Here is a 22,963-nt window from a genome sequence, read left to right as displayed (position 1 = left end):
TTTAAAAACCAAACATTAACAGTTTAACTGCAGTGTATATACACTTATATGATAAAGTTTTAGGTAGCAACCCCACTAACCAAAAAGAAAAACCTCACCTCCAAGATTTCACCCGGGCTTTGTCAGTGCTAAACATTTAAATTCTTAAGTATCTTCATTATATTAATGTCAACAAGCATTTCACAGGTTAAAATACTCCCAATATTTTTTCATTTGAATTTATTCTAAGAAAATCTGAGAAGTAAAACCATTTAGCCTTTTCCCCCCCTTAAACAAAGACAACAAACCTACCAATTTTGCCTCATCCTTCAAACTCCATAGATTTGTCTATCCAGGCCTCTCATCCCATAAAGACAGAAAAAAAAGAAAAGACGGATACAAAGCACTCTTAGGAAGAAAGTGAACCTTTGAATTTAGAGGGTAAACACCGTCTGAGAGAAAAAGAGATGTCCTGAAAATTCATCATAAGTCAGACCAAGAAAGAGTGCAAGGACTCCTCCGTATACGCGCCTTGCGCCCAGAAAGCCAGGCAGGCGCGGGGGCTCCTGGGAGCTCTACAAAAAGCAGTTTCATCACACCACATGGATAACTCCTGAGGCCCCTCTGAAATATAACTTTAAAGGCTTCTGCCTGTGGAACTTGTCCATATGCAAAATAATTAGTTTTTTAGTTATCTGGAAACTGCTTTAAAGCAGTCAATAAAACATAATTCATTTTCAAGATAGATGGCACCATAATGTTACACAATTTTCCAGTGTGCAGTTTTTTTCTAAACACTAGAGGCAGTGTCTCCATACAAAAGGAAGCTGGTCCGGCTGAAGCCAGTTAACATTCAGATTCTGCTCTTCCTGGGAAATCTCCCACACATAAGATGCCCCCCTTCTTTTCTGCGGCTGGCTTACCCTTCAAAAACTCTACAGAAGCTATTAACTCATGCACTATCATTGCTCAAAGCTTCTAATCAGGCAAAAATCTCCTTTCTCATTCTCATTTAATTGCCCACACCTGCAGTGGTGAGATTGAAAGGCTAGTTAGGGGTTAGTTAGATCTTTCCTCAGTACTGGCTACAAGTAAGAAGGGTGTCTGGCATGATGTTACAGCAAGCTAATCAGCTAATTAACCAATTTCAGGCCTTTTAACACCAGAACTGGACTTTGATGGAACAGGTCAAATATTTGATTTAATATCAGTAGAGGGAATTGCATTACAAATGTTTTGTCCTATAAAAATATAACTACTAAAAACAAATAAAAATTTAACTTCTCATTCTAGAAATACTAGAAAGAGAGGAGAAAAACATAACAGATATAGAGTATTCACTGAAATTAAAGAATTGTTTAGCTACTACCATAGTACCTGGCACATAGTAAGTACTCAATAAATATTTGTGATTCAAAGTCACAAATCCTTCCCTTTGGTTTCTTGCTAAAGAATTCCTAATGGGTTGATCAAATCTTTACTTGGTAAAAGATCATCCTAAGTTGATTTGAACCCTAATGATGATATACGTAAGTTTTTTTGAAAGAAGCAGTGGGTTTGGAAGGTATTTCTGATTCTGTGAAAGAAAACACCACTTTCAAGTAGCATGTTGCTGGACTGATTACAAAGCAAATCATAAAACCTTTCCTAGCAACCCTAGGCCTCAACAGCTAAACAACATATACAAGTGAAGTCAAACAAAACTGCATTATTTATTAACACTGTAGAATAAGAAATAACACAATTGTTTCAGACTTCAGTTTTTTATAGTTGTTGTTTAGTCTCTAAGTCATGTCCAACTCTTTGGGACACCATGGACTATATAGCTCCACAGGTTCCTGTCCATGGGATTTCCCAGGCAAAAATATTGGAGTGTGTTGCCATTTCCTTCTCTGGGGGATCTTCCCGACCCAGGGATCAAACCCACGTCTTTTATGTCTCCTGCACTGGCAAGCAGGTTCTTTACCACTAGCACCACCTGGGAAGCCCTTCTTTACTACATCTGTTTAAATAATAACTAATGATAATACAATCCAACTAGAAACTAGATAATGTGATCCAACTAGAAAGATATTTAAAGCCTATCATCATGTAGGTTGTTATACAGACCTTTGTGTGTGCACACGTGTGTGTGCATATACTTGCATATGTATCAGACTTCTTTCCAGCTCATCATAAAGACATCATGGAAGATGTGGAATTTCAATCCTAGCAGAAGAGGCATATAGCTGAATTGATCATTCCTAGCATAGCATGAAAACCACAGAGAAGATGCACAGAGATTTATGCTGGAAGAGGCAGAGGTCACATGAATGGCAAAAACTGTTGAGCCAACAAAGGTAAAGGAAAAGAACTGGAGTCTGATGAACACTTGAAAAAGTAAAAAGGGACCTCAATTTCTGTACAGAGACTGATGCAATGTCACCAAATATGTTCTGAAATGTCAGCATGATCAACATAGAAGGAAATAAAATCTGGTTCTGATTACAGATGAATGAATTTGAATACAGGGATAGAGTGGAGTAAGAAGGAACTTTTCAAAGACAGCCCCACATTTTCCCATTCCTCACGTGGATACAACTGTATATCACTTGATTTATTTTTTTTTTTATTTTATATATCACTTGATTTAACACATCTAGAGAGAGAGAAAGAGAGAAACATACATGTAATTCCTTAGCGTGGATCCAAAGGAACTATTTTCTTGACTTCTGGTCTGTATCCCTTCTGTTTTAAAGAAAATCAAGTTTGCTCTCAAGAAGTTACTATAAGGAGTAGGTAGACTCAGCTTCTTCAGGCACTGTTTTCTACCATCTGCCCATCAACCACAGGCCTCCCCTCCCACGGTCACAGCACTGCACCTGATCTGACATCCCACAGGTAGGTCTTATATTCCTCTAGTGACTAATATCTCTTATTTCTCAACACAAAAAGATCCTCTCCCCAGTTTTCAGGGCTTTCTATAATCTGGATCTGCCCATCCCATCCTATTTCCTGGGCTTCCCGGATAGCTCAGTTGGTCAAGAATCTGCCTGCTATTCTTCAGTCACCTGATGAGATTAATCTTCTACCTCTCCTTGGGAAATAGGAGACTTATTCCCACCATATCTTCCATCTTGTTATTTTCCTTTACTTAAAAGCCAGCTTCTCCTTTATTATTCTAAGTCTCTCAGATTCTAGTATGCTTTCCTTTACTTCAGTCCTCATCGATAGCCCACCTCTTCATGCTTCATTTGAATTTATACTTTACTAGTTAACTGGGTATTGGAGAAGGAAATGGCAACCCACTCCAGTGTTCTTGCCTGGAGAATCCCAGGGATGGGGGAGCCTGGTGGGCCACCGTCTCTGGGGTCGCACAGAGTCAGACACAACTGAAGCGACGCAGCAGCAGCAGCAGCAGTCAACTGGGTAACTATTTAACTATATTATTAACATTTGTTCAGCATTTTAGCCTGATACCTCCAACTGGAGTGCCTAGAACAGTACCTAGCACATGGTCTGCTGCTGCTGCTGCTAAGTCACTTCAGTCGTGTCCGACTCTGTGCGACCCCATAGACGGCAGCCCACCAGGCTCCCCCGTCCCTGGGATTCTCCAGGCAAGAACACTGGAGTGGTTTGCCATTTCCTTCTCCAATGCATGAAAGTGAAAAGTGAAAGTGAAGTCGGTCAGTCATGTCAGACTCTTAGCGGCCCCATGGACTGCAGCCCACCAGGCTCCTCCATCCATGGGATTTTCCAGGCAAGAGTACTGGAGTGGGGTGCCATTGCCTTCTCTGAGCACATGGTCAGCAACCAATAAATCTTTGTCTACAGACTGAATGAATCAACTATAGTTAATTAAAGTTCTGGATTGTGGAGGTGAGAATAGAGCTTCCAACTTCATTAAGGAAGATGAGCCTGGCTTAAGGCAACCAGTTCAAAATGCTCGAGAACTATTTAGGCTTGGTAAGTTATAGATGGTTCACGAGAACCAAAAGATGTCTGTCTCTGTCGATTGACAAGCCTCTCATCGGACATTAGAATTCTGAAATAAATTACCCAATGAGTCACAGACTATATTCTTGTCCTCATGTGCAAGTGGGAATTTTCAAAAATCCAATGTAAGAAACTTATTCCAAATTGGGGCATAAAAAGATTCAATAAATACTAATAACATTCTTTGCATTCTTTCCGCCCCTCTTTGAGAGTTCTTGAAATGTTTAACAAAGGGATTGTTAATATGAAAAGAGCTCTTATAAATTAAAAAATATATAATTATAGGAACATGCAGTATAAATTACATGTAATTTAAATGTGGCAAAGGATGTAAATAGATTATTCACATAAAAATACAGAGGGCTAATAAATGTGGGAAATGTTCTAGCTCAGTTTAAAAAAACTAAGAAGAAAAATTGAAATTATTCTGTGAGCATATGATAATTTACTTCATAGGAATATTCAAAACCACTAAGAGTTTACAGACTATAATTTACTTATCGGTCTTATTTGACAATGACGACACTCTGTTCAAAGCATTAAGGATCTGAAACAAATATACATATCACAAATATACATCATATCACTTCCACATAAAAATCACATTAAGACAAAAGAATATGGCAGCAAGAAATTAATCAAGGAGATTGCAAAGTGCTTCAACCTGGCATAAAATATTTCTAATATACGCACATTAAATTTTACAATTATTTAGATTCCCAGCTCGCCTTTCAAGACATTAAGCCAATTAAGTTGTGAAATGCTTGCCTCATCCATGGAAATTAGTTTCTTAGACTTTTTTTTTTATTCCTTCAAAAAGCTTACTTAAACCAGGAGATAAAGGGGAGCCACAGGAATGGAAGAGAAACATAAAGAGAGAGGAAAAAAGTTCCACAAAAGACCGAGAAGGAAAATGGTCATTTGTGCCCAGGGAATGAGAAATGGGAAAGAGAGAATGCCTCCTTTCAAATTTCTTTTCTCTGAGTAAAGTGCATCCTAATCTCCTCAAAATGCCCATGTCATCTTCCTGTTTGAGTTAAGAACATCCTTCCTAGAAATATAATTAGGAAGGATTAGCTGGTGCATAAAGAGGCTTTGAACAAATTAAGAAAGAATGATGTCTCACGTTAGATTCTGTCCATCAAATCTCCAAATACCAGCACTTGGCAAAACACCAACATCAGGCAAAAAGAAAAAGAGGCAATGCTTTAAAACAATAACAGTGATACCCATGTCAAGAAAGCCCTAACATGAGAATTTTTTAAAAAATAACCTCTGTACCTGTAACAGGCTAGCTAATTTTTTTAAATTTAGGAACAGCTTCTACATTGGTAACTTACTATATTGAACTATCACATTTTCTCCCTGAGACAATACACTTTGATTAAATGAATCTTGATTGTTTTGAAAATAACTTTTTGTCCAATAAGAGTAGCTTGCTTGAGATTTCATGCAACAGCTAAAATTTTCCACTCTTCCATCCTTTCTATTTATATTCAGGCTTCAAAATTACTGTGCATATTGTTTTTTATTATTTTGGTAAAAAAGAGTCATGGGCTTCCCAAGTGGCTGCTAGTGGTCAAGAACCCACCTGCCAAGGCAGGAGATGTAAGAGACACAAGTTCGATCCCTGGGTCAGGAAGATCCCCTGGAGTAGCAAATGGCAACCCACTCCAGTATTCCTGCCTGGAGAATCCCACAGACAGAGGAGCCTCGAGGGCTACAGTCCGCAGGGTCACAAAGAGTTGGACACAACTGAAGTGACTTAGAACACACACACAAGTCAGACCATGGTGTATAAACGAGGGCAGGTGCAAGTCACAGGTCACTGCCACCTTCCTGCGTGACTCTGGGTAAGGTTCTTGCCCCCTTAAGCAGTAAGTCTGTGCAGGTTGAAAAATGTGGATGATGAAAAAAAAATCTGTACCTAATACACTCTTGTTCTATTTTCTGTTATGCTCAAATAACTTTCAAAAGGGACAGGTTGAATTATTCATCCCAAGGTTGAATAATCCTATTCAAAGATACCGATAAAATATTTCTCCTGTGTTTTACTAAGAGCTAACTCCATGAATAACATCACTCTGGAACCATATGAACCCTGGAAAAAAAAAAAAAATAGAAGTCTGCCTAAATGTCCTTGTTTGCTTTCTACGAGAGTTGAGCCAATCTTGAGTCAGGTTCAAATCAATTTATATTTAATTAAGTGCTCATGAGTACTTTGAGTTCATAAACTGGATTGATTTATAGTGTCAGTTTCAGTAATCTCCCCAAGAGACTGGCTGCCTGGGCTCTGCCGTCTCTTTCTTGTTTATTAACGTGCCTTACGTCTATTACAGGCACTCTAGGAAGTGTAAGGAGCAAGAAGACTTGGCATTGCAATGTCAAAAAGATAACATCCAGATAACTAAGTGGAATCTGATCAATGCTAGTTCCTATAACATGCAGAGATGTTAGGATGGGGTCCCATCATCACCTAGGGGTAGCCCAGAAGACCAGGACGCCAGGACTGAACTGCTGTCCTGGAATGATTCAGTAAGTGGGATGATTCAGTGAACTTCTGCCTACTCTGATCAGTGACATATTGAACTTATCTCTTCTAATTATTTTGAGGAAACTGAGGCAGCTTAGAAGATGGGTTAATGTCTGCATTCGTGTGTAATCAGACTTTTCGATTCAGAGCAGTTGTAATACCACCTACATTTATGTGTTTGCCAAGTAAGCACTGTGCCTGGTAGAGTAAATCACACAAACAGAAATGAATGCTACGAAGGGAGGAGATGGTGCTAGGAAAGCATCTTTCAGGGAGTAAGGGAGGTATCGGGGAATTCTTTCCCTGGGAAAACAGATCAGTGGGATGAGCAGGTGTTAACAAGAAAGAACATGTATGTGCACATATGGCTGCAGACAGAGAAAATGTGTCAGGAAGAAGCTGGGCACAATCTGGGAGCTGCCTGTAACACAGCGACAGGTTGGGAAAGGTGAGACCATGGAGTCCCAACCCCTAGGTGTGTTGTGTGTTTGGTCACTTAGTCATGGCCGATTCTTTTGAGACCACATGGACTTGTAGCCCACCAGGCTCCTATATCCATGGGGTTTTTGAGGAAAGAAAAATGGAGTAGGTTGCCATTTCCTCCTCCAAGGGATCTTCCCAAACCAGGGACTGAACCCCGCGTCTCCTGTATTGGCAGGTATTGGAAGGCAGATTCTTTACCACCGAGCCACCTGGGAAGCCCCATCCACTAAAGAACTAATCTTTACCCACAGAGCACTGAGAAGCCAGTGAGACTTTTATGCAGAGCAAGACAAGACAAGACTCACGTTTTGAAAAGATCCCTCTATTCTGAACTAGACCTCATACTTCGGAAAGACCCCAGAACCTGGCATACAGGGGACAGTCAGAGCCTTTCCACCCACCTGTGGAAAAGCCCCCTGACTCTGATGGGTATAAGAACATTCTCCAATCCACGATTTAATTTCACCCAGTCCTTCGGCTTCCTCCTGCTATCCCTGATAAACATAACTTGTCCAAAAACTGCAGTCCTAAAAAATGAGGGACATTTTTTCTGGAATAGTAAATCCAGGGTTTTCTTTTCTCCATGGAGTTTGAGTAGACTTTCTTTCTACTTAAAACTTCTTTTCTGTGGACCCTAGGATCAGCTCTTTCTGCTAGGTCATCTCTAGTACGATTACAGATAAATAGGTAAAAAATATACTCAACTTTGAAAACCTCAGTGAAAATATACTAACCTGAGGCATATTTACCACACAAGTTATTTAACTCAGACTTTTATTTCCAACTCACACACATGTTGTATAATATGAGGTGTACTTGTCACCTCACAGAGGACTCACGTCTTATAGGTTCTTCAGCCTGATCCCAGGCAACTCCAGGGCAGAGAACTGTAACAAAAATTTAGTCTTTATAATTTAGTCTACACTTTTCTCAAACACAAACAAACACTTAAGCCAAGAAAAACAAGGAAAGAAGATTTAGAGCAACCCCAGAGGCACTTTGGAAGGATTCACACGTAGTATCTATGGAATGCCAAATATATCCAAATGTAAAGAGGAATCTTTAATCTGCACAACCCACAATCAGGCCCTGAGCATCATTCTCATGCTTGGCATCCACCACGCAGGCCAGGCCTGAAGCTCATGGGTCCCACATGTGAGCCAAACTGCATTTTGTTCCAACTTCTTATCAGTGGATGCGTGTGTGTTTCAATCCCAGTTCCATTGTCCATTCGCAGCAAGTGCTCTGACAAGTAATTAATTCAGCTTTCAGTGCACAAATTTATTTCAATGCAGAAGACTAATCACAGGGGAAACACTTTTTCGGGCTCAAGGGCCCTGGTCTAATTGTTGAAAAGAGAGGTATTCCCAGCCCTCTCCCCCCACCTCCCCCCGTCTGCCCACTCCTTCCTCCCTGCCCCCCCCCCCCCCAAGAAAGTGGCAATCAGAGCCCACAGGCCACTTTGTCTAGTGGGTGGGGCCATTATATGTCAACAGTGGTGCTGACTTTTCAACCCCTCCTTCCAGGAGGCTAAGAGCGTGAGGAGCCAGCCCCTCCTGGTCCCTGCCATCTCTAGGCTCTTGATCTCTTGATTCCCATCTCCCTTTCATCTACCACAAATGCCTGAGTGTGCTGGGCCCAAGATTTCCGAGAACACTGGGGGCCACATTCAGGCTTTCAATCTATGTGGAGTGTTTCCATCGAACATTATACGAGTCCTGAGGGCTGTCTCTGCTCTTCACTAATGAACACTGTGATGATTAACTACCATCCCTCTGATGATGGCTCACTCGAGAGTAGCAGAGAAGATTGCCAGAACAAGACCAGGTCCCTGGTAAAAGTCTGTGGCAGCCAGAATAACAGCCCCCTGTAGATGTCCATATCCTAATTCCCAGAACCTCTATGGTAGGTTACATGGTTGGAGGAGGCAATGGCACCCCACTCTAGTACTCTTGCCTGGAAACTCCCATGGACGGAGGAGCCTGGTGGGCTGCAGTCCATGGGGTCGCGGAGAGTCAGACACGACTGAGCGACTTCAATTTCACTTTTCACTTTCATGCATTGGAGAAGGAAATGGCAACCCACTCCAGCATTCTTGCCTGGAGAATCCCAAGGACAGAGGAGCCTGGTAGGCTGCCGTCTACAGGGTCGCACAGAGTTGGACATGACTGAAGCGACTTAGCAGTAGCAGCAGCAGGTTACATGGTAAAGGGGAACTAAAGTTGCAGATGAAATTAAGGTGGCTAATCAGCTGACCCTGTGATGGAGAAACTGTCCTGGACTATTCTGATGGGCCCAATGCCATTACAATTGTCCTTAAATGTAGAAGAGGGAGGCAGAAGGAAGAACCAGAGAGCAGCAGTGAGATGGACTCAGCCCAAGATTATCAGCTTTGATGATGGAGAAGGGGCCATGAGACACAGAATGCAGGCAAGCTCTAGAAGCTGGAAAGGGCAAGGAAACAGATTCTCCCCTAGAGCCTTTGGAAGGAAGGGCAGACCTGCCAGCATGGCGATTTTAGTCCAGTGAGACCCATTCCAGACTTCTGACCTCAGAATTATGAGAACAGATTTGCACCACCTGAAGTCCCTAAACTTGTGGTCATTTGTTACAGCAGAGATGGAGGTGAGAGTCGCTGAATCCAACTCTTGCGACCCCATGGACTGTGGCCTGCCAGGCTCCTCTGTCCTGGGACTTCCCAGGCAAGAATACCAGAGTGGGTTGCCATTTCCTTCTAGGAAACTAGTAAGAATGCCATCAAAGGAAGAGGCAGAATAAAGAGGCCAACTTCACAGACTGCCTAAATTTGAATACTGACTCTGCACTTACTAGCTGAACGCATTTAGGCAAATTATTTCATCCTTCTGCATCTGAATTGCCCCATCATATGAAGTGGGGATAATAATGATAATGTCTATCTCACATTCTTTTGGGAGGGTTAAATGAGATAATGCTCAAAAAATAATTTTAAAAGCCACCTAGCACAGAATGCTGCTGCTACTAAGTCGCTTCAGTCGTCTCCGACTCTGTGCGACCCCACAGACAGCAGCCCACCAGGCTCCCCCGTCCCTGGAATTCTCCAGGCAAGAACACTGGAGTGGCTTGCCATTTCCTTCTCCAATGCATGAAAATGAAAAGTGAAAGTGAAGTTGCTCAGGTTGTCTACTTGAAAGTTACACAGTCGTGTCCGACTCCTAGCGACCCCATGGACTGCAGCCTACCAGGCTCCTCTGTCCATGGGATTTTCCAGGCAAGAGTACTGGAGTGGGGTGCCATTGCCTTCTCCGTAGCACAGAATAGACAAACAATAAATATTAGCTCTTATTATTATACTGCACCAAAAACCATCCTGATTTCCAGCAATTAAATTGGAGAGCAAACTATCCCAGCACTTGCCCTTTTCAATTGCAAACTTTTGAGTTTCCACAAAATTTCTTATATACCTTTAACCAGAACATAAACCCAGGCATTCACTGGTTCTATCTCAAAACCATTCTTGCCCAAGGCTTCCTCATGGGACCCCGCAGTGTGCAGACAGCGTGTGGAACCAAGTGACTATCTTGATTCTCCCCCTGCCTCTCCACCCCCACTCCACAGTCTACTCTTCCTGCCAAGCCCTGCTCAGGAGGAAAACATTCTTTGCTTCCAGTTCCTCAAACACCCTCTCACCCCATCCCTTTCCTCATGTGACTATTTTTCTCAAAAAACCAAACACCACTGACCAACAGAAACGAACATGATCAAACTTCACATGATGGATCATGACCTCCTTCTCCTTGACATTGCTACATCGAGTTGGGCTTGTTTTTCTGATGACTTAGTTCACAAAGGTCTTTTTTTGGAATTTGCATATGTTCACAGCATTCTTTATAAGAGCCAAAAACTGGAGAAGTTCCAAACATCCATCAAGTGCAGAACAAATAATAAGTAGCAGTATATTTATATGATGGAATCATCTTTGGAATATAAGTGTGAACTACACTCACACACGATTATGTAGATGAATCTCATACATCACAGTGAGTGAAAAGATACACACTGAGATTCAATTATTGGTGTGGTTGTTGTTCATTCAGTCGTGTCTGACTCTTTGTGACCCCATGGACCGCAGCATGCCAGGCTTCCCTGTCCTTCACCATCTACCAGAGCTTGCTCAAACTCAAGTCCATTGAGTCGGTAACACCATCCAACCATCTCAATCTCTGTCATCCCCTTCTCCTCCTGCCTTCAATCTTTCCCAGCATCAGAGTCTTTTCTAATAAGTCAGCTCTTCACCTGAGGTGGCCAAAGTATTGGAGTTTCAGCTTCAACATCAGTCCCTTCCAATGAACACCCAGGACTGATCTCCTTTAGGATGGACTGGTTGGACTCCTTGCAGTCCAAGGGACTCTCAAGAGTCTTCTCCAACACCACAGTTCAAAAGCATCAATTCTTTGGCACTCAGCTTTCTTTATAGTCCAACTCTCACATCCATACAGGAAAAACCACAGCTTTGACAAGACAGACTTTTGTTGGCAAATCAATGTCTCCGCTTTTTAATATGCTGTCTAGGTTGGTCATAGCTTTTCTTCCAAGGAGCAAGCATCTGTTAATTTCATGACTGCAGTCACCACCTACAGAGATTTTGAAGTCCAAGAAAATAAAATCTGTCACTGTTTCCATTGTTTCCCCATCTATTTGCCATGAAGTGGTGCGACTGGATGCCATGATCTTAGTTTTCTGAATGTTGAGTTTTAAACCATCTTTTTCACTCTCCTCTTCCACCTTCATCAAGAGGCTCTTTAGTTCCTCTTAGCTTTCTGCCATAAGGGTGGTGTCATCTGCATATCTGAGGTTATTGACATTTCTCCCAGAAATCTTAATTCCAGCTTGTGCTTCATCCAGCCTGGCATTTCACATGATGTACTCTGCATATAAGTTAAATAAGCAGGATGACAATATACATCCTGACGTACTCCTTTTCCAGTTTGGAACCAGTCCATTGTTCCATGTCCAGTTTTAACTGTTGCTTCCTGACCTGCATACATTCATTTACATAGAGTTAAAACAGACAGAACCAGTCTCTGGTATGAGAAGTCAAGATAATGGCTCCTTTTAGGGAGAAGGAAGAGGGCAGATCTGGAAAAAGAGGGTATTTGTGGTGCTGGCAACATTCTACTCTGATGTGGATGTACTTCCATTGAGTATGGGATAATCAGCAAGCATGTGCACTTTTGATCTGGTACTCTTCTGTATATAACTTCAATTTAACTTCTACTTTTTCAAAAAGTTAAAAACACACACACATAGACAGGACTTCCCTGGTGATTCAGTGGTTAAGACTTCACCTTCCAGTGAGCGGGTATGGGTTCAGTCTCTGCTTGGGGAGCTAAGATCCCACATGCCTTGTGGCCAAAAAACCAAAATATAAAAACAGACGGAATATTGTAACAAATTCAATAAAGACTTTAAAAAATGGCCCACGTCCAAAAAAATGTTTAAAAAATAAAAACTAAAAAAATTAGAAGCACACACATAAAATGATGAAAGTCCCTGGCTCATCATCTTAGTTCCCATCACATCCCTAAAGTGTCATGAATGCCTAAAATCACCAGACTAAGTTCCTCTTCTTCAACTTTCTACCATTTCATCTTTTTTTCAACATCATAAAATAAAGCTCAAAACCTTCATCTTGTAGACTTCATGGGCAAATATAACAAAGAAGGCAGAGTATCCAAGAGAATAAGATCATTCCTGCAATATCTGTATTTAGGCAACCATCCTAGGACAGGGACTTAGACATTATTAATTTTTTTTTTCTGCAAGAAAAACTCAACAAAAATGTATTAAATGTTCATTGTAGCCTTTCTATGTACCTATGTAGATACACAGATGACTGTACAAAGGGGAGGGTCAGCAGAGTTGGGGGAAAAGCAGTAAGCAAGGGCCCCCCCAAAGTCTTCAAGATCATTTGAGGAAACTACCTATTCTATTACTGACCATCTCCTTGGCTTCTTTAATAAATTCAGACCAGGTTCCCATCTCAACTACTAAGTGCTACAAAAAGCTTGGAACTTCTCCCTAAAGTTTCACCTATTAATGTAGCTTTATAATGAGTTTTCTGTTTTCTTTTAGGGGTAGTATGAGAAAGTCCAAATAAAGGGAATGACCTTATATTTCGTTGCTGTTGCTGCTATTAATTAGAAGAGCAGAATATTTCAAGGAGCATTCCACAAAGTCTCCCATCCTTGTAGATATCATAGTATATAGTAGTTTGTTTGTTTTTTTTAATGACTCAAACAACAGAAAGCTAAGAACAGGACAGAGATAAAGGACAGTGTACCCCTCTTCTCCATGGCACAGGCATCACTCAACACTACTTCCTATCAACCTACAGGTGGTAAATGTAAAGTATCATTTCTTTTCTTTCTTTTCCCAAGTGCCTTTAAAAAATTTTTATTTATTTTAATTGGAGGATAATTACTTTACTATATTGCCATGGTTTTTGCCGCATATCAGTATGAATCGGCCACAGGTATACATGTGTCCCCTCCATCCTGAACCCCCTCCCACCTCCCTCCCGACCCTATTCCTCCAGGTTATCACAGAGCACCGGCTTTGGGTGCCCCGAGTCATACATCAAATTTGCACTGGTTTTCTGTCTCACATATGGTAATGTATATGTTTCCATGCTATCCTCTCAAATCTCTCCTTCTCCCACTGAATCTCAAAGTCTGTTCTTTGCACCTGTGTCTCCTTCGCTGCCCTACACATGGGATCATTGGCATCATCTTTCTAGATTCCATGTATATGTATTGATATACGATATTTGTCTTTCTCTTTCAGATTTACTTCACACAGTATAATAGGCTCTAGGTTCATCCACCTCATTAGAACTGACTCAAATGTATTCCTTTTTATAGCTGAATGATACTCCATTGTGTATATGTACCATAATTTCCTTATCTATTCATCTGCTGATGGACATCTAGGTTGCTTCCATGTCTGAGCTATTGTAAACAGTGCTGCGATGAACACTGGGGTACATGCGTCTTTTTCAATTTTGGTTTCCTCAGGGTATAAACTCAGCAGTGGGATAGGCTGGGTCATAGTTTTAGTCCTTTTTTTTTTTTTTTTAAGGAATCTCCACACTGTTCTCCATAGTGGTTGTATCAGTCTGCATTCCCACCAACACTGTAAAAGGGTTCCTTTTGCTCCACACCCCTTCCAGCATTTATTGTTTGTAGACTTTTTGATGATGGCTACTCTGACTGGTATGAGATAATACTTCACTGTGGTTTTGATCTGCATTTCTGTAATAATGAGCGATACTGATCATCTTTTTATGTGTTTATTAGCCGTCTGTATGTGTGAAGTATTATTTCTTTAGACCTTTGAAAGTGGAACCCATCATCTTGAGGTGGACTTTAAAGGGCTTTCCCTATATTTACCAAATAACTGGTGTAGTATAAGCTCAGAGAAGGCGATGGTAACCCACTCCAGGACTCTTGCTTGGAAAAATCCCATGGACGGAGGGGCCTGATGGGCTGCAGTCCATGGGGTCGCGAAGAGTCGGACACGACTGAGCGACTTCACTTTCACTTTTCACTTTCATGCATTGGAGAAGGAAATGGCAACCCACTCCAGTGTTCTTGCCTGGAGAATCCCAGGGACGGGGGAGCCTGTTGGGCTGCCGTCTATGAGGTCGCACAGAGTCGGACACAACTGAAGTGACTTAGCAGCAGTAGCAGCAGCAGCAGTATAAGCTCACTTGATAAACAGAGAACACAGTTGAATTATGGCTGTCTTAAAAGAACCCAACCCTGCAAAAAAGATGACAGAAAATGGATCATCGATGCCATTAGGTAAGCCCAAGCCCCCTGCCCTGGTCTGAGACAGGACATATCTAATTCTTCCATGGAAACTAACCACCATCCTTTGAAACATCAGGACATAAAATGATGAAAATAGCCATCAACAGGGAAGAAAAGAAGACTAGATTTATGTGAGCTTTTCAGATAGATTTGACATCCATCTCCTGAGTAAAACCAGACTTCCTCCTCAAGCTCAAAGCGAGGTAACTGGGCACTCCGTGTCCTGTGCAAGCGCCTCCTCCTGTCACAGTACAGATAACAGCTTCCCGTTTGGCAAAGCAGTGGTCATTTGTCCTTATGTTCTCTAAATAACCAGAAGATATCAGCAGCTGAAGAATGCCCCTAACGACCTCCACCTCGTAGGTCCAAGGTTGGTGCCTATGACAGCCATCATGATTAACAAGGAAAAAGACAGATATTTCCCACAAACAGCCTCACCAAGCAGCACTGAGGGCTGAAAGCAAACTCTTGTGGGAAACTTCAACACACGTGTGAAAAATGGTACTGACAGGTGATGAAAAAGCTCTGGAAAGCTGAACAGGTTTGATTTTTGCTCCTCTGTGAAGTTCCTGGCCACAACACACAAGCACTGAGGCCCTTCCACATCTAGGACTAAAGACAGACATTGTAGGTGCGCCTGGGACCTAACAAGGACAATTCCTCAGTACATACTCAAGCTATGTATAGCAAATGGATAGCTATATATGAACATCTACAGGGTGCAATTATGAAAGTACCCTGAAGTGTTCACATGGACTTGCCAAGGAATGAAGGATTATAAAGAGACTCAAAAGTTTTAAGAATGAGAAAAATTACTCCCAAAACTTATACACAGGAAAATGAGGCATCATTTGGTTTTTGCTCTAGCTCATGGAAGGTCCAAGATGTGGCCTGGAAAACTGGAAAAAAGAACACCGTAATAGTCAACTTCAATGAAAAGCATGAATGGAATTACCAGCTATTGCAATGATCACTGCCAGAATGCCCTGACCAAGGTCTTTCCAAACCAATACCTGACCAGGTGGCCAGGTATATACACCACTGATACCCACTTCCTTTTAGTCCCTGATGGGGTACAGAGGATGATCTTGGCTGCTGCTGCTGCTAAGTCACTTCAGTCATGTCCGACTGTATGCAACCCCATAGACAGCAGCCCACCAGGCTCCTCTGTCCCTGGGATTCTCCAGGCAAGAACACTGGAGTGGGTTGCCATTTCCTTCTCCAAGGCTATTCAGCCTATAAAGCTCTGTCAGAAGTCATCCATTCACCAAGTATCAACCATCAAAGATCTTGAAGACTCATGAAATTACCAAGAAATCTTTAAGAACAGCAGAATAGAAAGACTTCACATCCTCCCTTTCTCCCACAGTCCCAAGCCTAGATAATACCTGATTCTCATTTTCTTTGCCTCCCACCAGTGATTAGGTGGCCTGGTGGCTCAGACGGTAAAGACAGTAAAGAACGCCTGCAACTGGGAGACCTGGGATTGATCCCTGGGTCGGGAAGATCCCCTGAAGAAATAAAGGGCTACCCGCTCCGGTACTCTCGCCTGGGGAATCCCATGGACAGAGGAGCCTGGCGGGTTACAGTCCATGGGGTCGCAGAGAGTCAGACACGACTGAGTGACTAACACTAACACAAAAGGTCTTTAAGGATAACTCCTGGGACTTCCCTGGCAGTTCAGTGGCTAAGACTCTGCTCTACCAGTGCAGGGGGCCCGGGTTCAGTCCCTGGTTGGGGAACCAGACCACACACGCCACAGCTAAAGACCCTACATGCCGCAGTGAAGACTGAAGATCCCACACAGCTCAACTAAGATCTAGCGCAGTCAAATAAAAAAAAAAGTTTTAAGTAGTTCCTGAGCTCACATCCTTCCTCTATATTACCAGCGCTACTTCATCTGTTACAGAGTCACCCTCCAATTACCAATTACCACTAGTTCTAATCCATTTTATGTGCTATAACCAGATTAATCTCCTGAGGCAGAAGAAAAATCCTAGAAGTCTTCCTACTTGTATCTTTCTCATTTTAGTTACTTTTTATTATAGAAAATTTCAAAAATGCATTAAAAAAGGATTGCATAATAATTGTGTGCCTATCATCTAGCTTCAATAATTATCCCCTCAAGACTTGTTACCTCTATACCTCAACCCACTGGGTCAATCAAAGCTCAGAAATCATATAATTTCATCTGTAAATAGTATTATTTCCCTTCCTTAAATAATGACAAGGTCATCATCCCAGCCCTCCAAATCAACAATCACGCTTTTATAGCATCAAATTTCCGGTCAATGTCAGCATTTTCATTATTGTCCTGTAAGTCATCATCATTATCTTTTTCTTTCATTTGCAGCTTGTTTGCATCAAGAGAGACATAATCTAAATATTGTGATTGGTTAATCTGCTTCTTAAGCCTCTTTTAAGCTATTTAGGTTCCCCTTTCATTACTTTTTCTATTTTGTTTTGTGTTTTTCAGAATTGTTTTGTTGAAATTGTAGTCTTTAACTTGGTTTTTAACCAACCCTTAACAACTTTCATTACCACTAGTCTTCATTTATATCAAGTTTTAATCAAATGATACCCTAAATGTGGTCATTTTAAAATACATTCACTAATTCTTTGCTATTTCTCTCTTCAAGCAATGCAGCTTATTAACTGCAGTTCCTTTGAGAGTGGACTCAACTGACTCATTTCTAATGAGTAGAATAAGGTGGAGGTGAAGGTGTGTCATACAGGACTACAACGGCCCTGTGGCCTGGGGTTCACTTGCTCAGGAAGAAGCCAGTGGCCATGTTGTGAGGATGCTCAGGCAGCTCTGTGGAGAGTCCATGTAGAAAGGAAAAGAAGTCTCTTGCCAACAACCATGGCAATGAGTCACCTTGGCAGTGGGTTCTCCAACCCCAGGCGAGCTACCCCTGCTGACTGCAACCTCACAAGAGACCCTGAGCTAGAGCTTCCAGTGAGCACCTCCTGGATTCCTGACCCACAGACTGTCAGGCAACAAATGTTTATCATTTAAGGCTGCCACATTTGTGGGGACCTATTACACATCAGTAGACAACTAATACACCAGTCTTTCTGGTGTCACATCATTGTTTTTCCTAGAAATGCTCTTCTTCAGTTCTTTGTGTCCAAATTTAACCATCTTTTCAATGTCCTCCATGCTCCAAAATCTGTAAATAATTATTCCTTCCTTCAATTTCCTAAAGAACTTTGTATCTGGTTCTAAGTCAAGCTGTCTAAAACCAATGTGGCCAAAGGTTAAACAAATTCATCTAACCCTCACCTGCCTAAAATGTGTAGTTTCAACATTACAGTTTTACTCAAGTCCCCATTCCTCGAATAGGCCAGGCATATAACCTCTCTGGGGAGAAGGCAATGGCACCCCAGTGCAGTACTCTTGCCTGGAAAATCCAATGGACGGAGGCGCCTGGTAGGCTGCAGTCCATGGTGTCGCTAGGAGTCGGACACGACTGAGAGACTTCACTTTCACTTTTCACTTTCATGCATTGGAGAACGAAATGGCAACCCATTCCAGTGTTCTTGCCTGGAGAATCCCAAAGACGAGAGAGCCTATTGGGCTGCCGTCTCTGGGGTCGCAGAGTCGGACACGACTGAAGCGACTTAGCAGCAGCAGCAGCAGCAGCAGCATACCCCCTCTGAAGCTTCTGCCCCAGCCCCACACATCTCCATGATTCACACCCCCACCTCCTCCTCACTTAAATATCACCTCAAGAGAACCTTCTCTGACAGCCCATTTAAAGCCACCAGAGCCCTCCCTCCTCCCCATCTCACACCCACCCCACACTCCCTGCCCATCTTTGCACTTTTATTTTCTCCACACCACCAACCACAATCTAAGATATGTTTTAAATACAGCACTCATTATCTCCCTGCTTCCAGACTATAGGCTCCAGGAAGGAAGACACTGTGTTTAGCTGTTCAATGCTACACTCTGAGCCCCTGGAACAATGCACAGTACATACCATGTGGTCAATAAAAACCTGAGTAAATGATCAAGACTGCAGCATCTCACATGCCACATTAGGGATGTAACACTAACCACATTTTTATATTTTAGGTGTCTTTATGTCTATAAGAATTTTTTTTTTTTTGGCCACACCTCTCAGTATGGTCCTCTCAGGAATCTTAGCTCCTGGACCAGGGATTGAACCTGTGTCCCCTGCAGTAGAAGCAGAGAGTCTTGACTACTGAGCTGCCCAGGAAATCCCTGTCTACAAGCATTTTAGGGAGCTTAATTAATTTCCTCCTTCACTAGATAAAACAAAACCAAAGCCTGAAACACCGTAAAGTAGGCAATCAAACGAAAAGATGCTTAAGAATGGTTACATTTCTCAAAAGTAGCCAAAGTGATCCTGTCACATGTGCCTCCTTGGCAGTTTACATTTCAGGTGATCATGCTGCTGCTGCTAAGTCGCTTCAGTCGTGCCCGACTCTGTGCGACCCCATAGATGGCAGCCCACCAGGCTCCTCTGTCCCTGGGATTCTCCAGGCAAGGACACTGGAGTGGGTTGCCATTTCCTTCTCCAATGCATGAAAGTAAAAAGTGAAAGGAAAGTCGCTCAGTCGTGTCCGACGCTCAGCGACCCCATGGACTGCAGCCTTCCAGGCTCCTCCGTCCACGGGATTTTCCAGCCAAGAGTACTGGAGTGGGCTGCCATTATTCATCCATGAGTCAACCATGCCACTCCCTTGGTACCCCTCTCAAGTGATAACATCTGTCATTTCAAAATCTCCTTAAGAATAGAACTGGGTCTTATACATCTTAATACTCCCTGCCAGATAACAGGGCAACTTAATACTCCCTGCCCAGATAACAGGGCAACTGACAAAGGTTTATTATGAAAGCATCAGAATTGTTAGCATCTTGGGCCATCTCTTCTCCTCACCCAAAAGGACACAGTAGTAGGCACACCCATAAACACACGCCTGTAACAGTATTATCATGAAAAAAGCATCTTCATTCAGCAGATGAAGTCTCTAAAGTATATTATCTAATGACTTCTATTTTCCCAAAGCCAAATTAGAGCTGAAACCTTAGCCTCCTCTTTGACTCACAACATTCTCGTCTAAATTACACTGCTGCTACCATAAAAAGAAAGAGTGAGGAGGAGGGAAAGGTTGCTTCTTTATCTGACATCTGACATATGATTCTCAGTAATAATCCACATATACACATCATAGAGGGTCACATTCTAACAGGGGATGGTGATATTCAAGATGAATGATGCTGCTTGTAAATGACTTCACAGTTTATACTAGAAAAAAAATAATTGCAATGCACAGGAATCTGACTCCTGATTGCCAAGGCATACTTCAACACAGAATTGTTCTTTGTTTTTAAGATACAGAACAATGCTGGAAGAGGGCTGTCTGGCTATGATATAATCAAAGTTTTATTTCATTTCAAAGATGCATAGTTGCATTTGTGTTCTGACACACAAAAAAAGGGCTACTATCCTTTGGAGAAGGGGCCGGCAAACTACACTTCAAGGGTCAAAGCTGGCCCACAGGCCAAAAAGCTAAGAATGATTTTTATACTTTTTAATGACTGAGAAAAATAAAACAGTATTATTGGGTGCCATGAAATTTATATGAAACTCAAATTTCAAGATCCATCAATAAAGCTTTATTGGAACACACACACACTCATCCACTTACACATTGTCTCTGGCTGCTTTTGTGAGGAATTGAGAAACTCACAGAAACCACATGTCCCACAGAGCTCCAAAGAGTTACTATGCAGCCCTTTACAGCGAACGTTTGCCTCTGCTTCCGGGTGTGGATGCTGGAGCCTGGCTGCCTCAACTTATTATATTCTCCTTGCTGCTGCTCAGCTGCTTCTGTTGTGTCCCACTCTTTGGGACGCTGTGGACTGTAGCCCACCAGGCTCCTCTGCCCATGGGGTTCTCCAGGCAAGAATACTGGAATGGGTTGCCATGCCCTCCTCCAGGGGATCTTTCTGACCCAGGGATCAAACCCACTTCTCCTGTATCTCCTGCATTGCAGCAGGATTCTTTACCACTGAGCCACCACGGAGGTCCATATATTCTCTTTATTCAGTCTCTAGCTTAACACTTATATTCACTTATTAACTGTGTAAGCTTGAACACACTGTTTAACCACTTTGCACCTCAGTTTCCTCATACGTAAAATGGGGTTAAGAAAGGCGCCCACCTGCTAGGGTGTCATTGTGAGTTTTAAATGTATAAAACATACAAAGCATGTGAAACAGGATCTGGCAAGCAGGAAGCGGTTATTGAGTATGGGCTACAACTACCATTCCTTCTTGCTGAGGGCGACAGGATGCGTTTTCAGATGAAATGGTAGCAAAGCAGTTAGATTCCAGGGCAACATCCCAAATCTCTTCATCAAGGTAGAACTGAAGTAGGAGGCAAGAAGGAATGAGAGGAGAGAAAAATAAAACCAGAAACAAGAGAAATGAGGAGGGAATAAGAGGAAGGAAAAAGTTATCAGGACCTCACTCAGCAAGGACAGTAGGTGGCCTATTCACAGGGGAAGTATAAATTAGGGTAATTTCATCTGTAGTAACAGATTAAATCACTTCTGTGGGCTGACGGGATACTAATCACCAGGTGGAAGCTATCTCAGGGGCTGAGGAGGGAAGCATTCAAAATTCTAAGCAAGTAACTTACAGATCAACTGCTGGGTCATTTTTAAGTTGAGCACTTCCTGTATTTTACATTCCTAGACAAATGACAAGTGATAGCTATAGTAAATTCTGCATCTTGTTATCCACATAGAGTAGCTAATTAAAAGGAAACAATTTGTGTAAGGACCCTGTCTTTACAGAGTTCTCATTTTGTTCAGAACAGCACTGACTTCCTAACACTAAAAAAAAAAAAAAAAAAAAAGTTCCTATAAATAAAACACAAGCTCATTCACCAAAAATGGACCTGCATAGCAACTGGGAGGTAAACAGGGTGTTTACTAGAAGATACACTTCACTTGCTACCGGGGTAGAATAATTCTCTTTCCCAAGATGCACTTTCATTTGAATCCCTTCTCCGTGCAAAGCTGAGTTCCTACCTTTTCCATGTACCTATAAAATTACACTCACCGCTTCTCTTTTTGCATTATGACTTCAGAAGCTTTAAAGCACCCCCTGCCTCAAAAAAATAAAGAATTTTTCTAACTCCACCGTAATCAAACAATTATATTATTCCCTTCCACCCTTGATCCCCTTAATCCTCACCACTTCTTTGCTTAATGCTTATGGTAAATCTTCCCTGCAGAGGCTAAACACACATATCAACTATTTTAAAGAGACTTGATGTGTAAACATAAAATGCAAAATCTGAAGGAAAGACATTATTATCCAAGTGATTTCTGCAAATTGTGCTGGAAAAGAAGAGTGATTTAAAGCAATGCATCTAAGAGAACATTAAGATGCTCCCAAGCTGGAGGCAAGTTCAAAACACTCACTGAGAATGGATCTGCTGGGAGAGTCCCACTGAAGGCTTCGGCTTGAGGGTCAAGGTCATCTGGGCCACAGGACTGACTCTTGGTAGAACGTCTGCCTTCTTAGATGAAGTGTGCTTTGTGGCTTGCTCAGGAGGGACCCAGGAGGAAGCAGCCGCAGTACTCTGCCCTCCAAAGACTGGGGACGAGGTGTCCTGGGCAGCTGTTGTCTCACAGGCTTTGCCCTTGGTTCCTGGTTTACACACACAGAGCTGAGGTCGGAGACACATCCCTCCATTCTGACACGGCGGAACACAGCTTGCTGTGGAAAGACAACAGAAGACACACTTTGAAGGAGAGCAGTTCAGACTTCACTAATTCTTCCAGATGCTTACCACGAGCATTGGGCTGTTCCTCAATGAAATAAGATGCTGATGATGTTGTTAATGATAATGATAATAGCAAATATTTATTCATGGTTTCCTATGTGCCAGGCACTGTTCTAATAGATATTGACAAATTTAACTCCCACCCCCAGCAACTGATTTAAGGAGATGTTTTATTTTGCCCATTTTACTGATGAAAGAACAGGCACAGGGTTATAAAATTTGCCAAAAGTCCCACAATCAGTAAATAAAAGAGCTTGGATATGAATTCAAGTGAACTGGCTCCAAAGTCATCTTTCTTGACCACTTTA

At 42.1% G+C, this 22,963-nt stretch overlaps 1 protein-coding gene across 9 annotated transcripts in view; it reads right to left on the bottom strand.

The window, feature by feature from the left end:
• LTBP1 (latent transforming growth factor beta binding protein 1) overlaps positions 1-22,963 on the bottom strand; it is a 458,940-nt gene that overhangs the window by 384,848 nt on the left and 51,129 nt on the right. For 8 of the 9 annotated variants that reach the window (XM_044925805.2, XM_025260861.3, XM_044925802.2 and 5 more), the window contains one exon: positions 22,291-22,588. In XM_044925805.2, the coding sequence (XP_044781740.2) occupies positions 22,291-22,588 (298 nt within the window). Of the gene's footprint in view, positions 1-291; positions 534-22,290; positions 22,589-22,963 lie in introns of those variants that run through there. The other variant, XM_044925807.2, reaches the window with a different exon arrangement.

Source organism: Bubalus bubalis, chromosome 12 (genome assembly GCF_019923935.1).
Source record: "Bubalus bubalis isolate 160015118507 breed Murrah chromosome 12, NDDB_SH_1, whole genome shotgun sequence".
NCBI classification, from domain to species: Eukaryota; Metazoa; Chordata; class Mammalia; order Artiodactyla; family Bovidae; genus Bubalus; species Bubalus bubalis.
The sequence above is the reverse complement of the archived record's forward strand: the minus strand, read 5'-3'. Positions and strand labels throughout refer to the sequence as shown.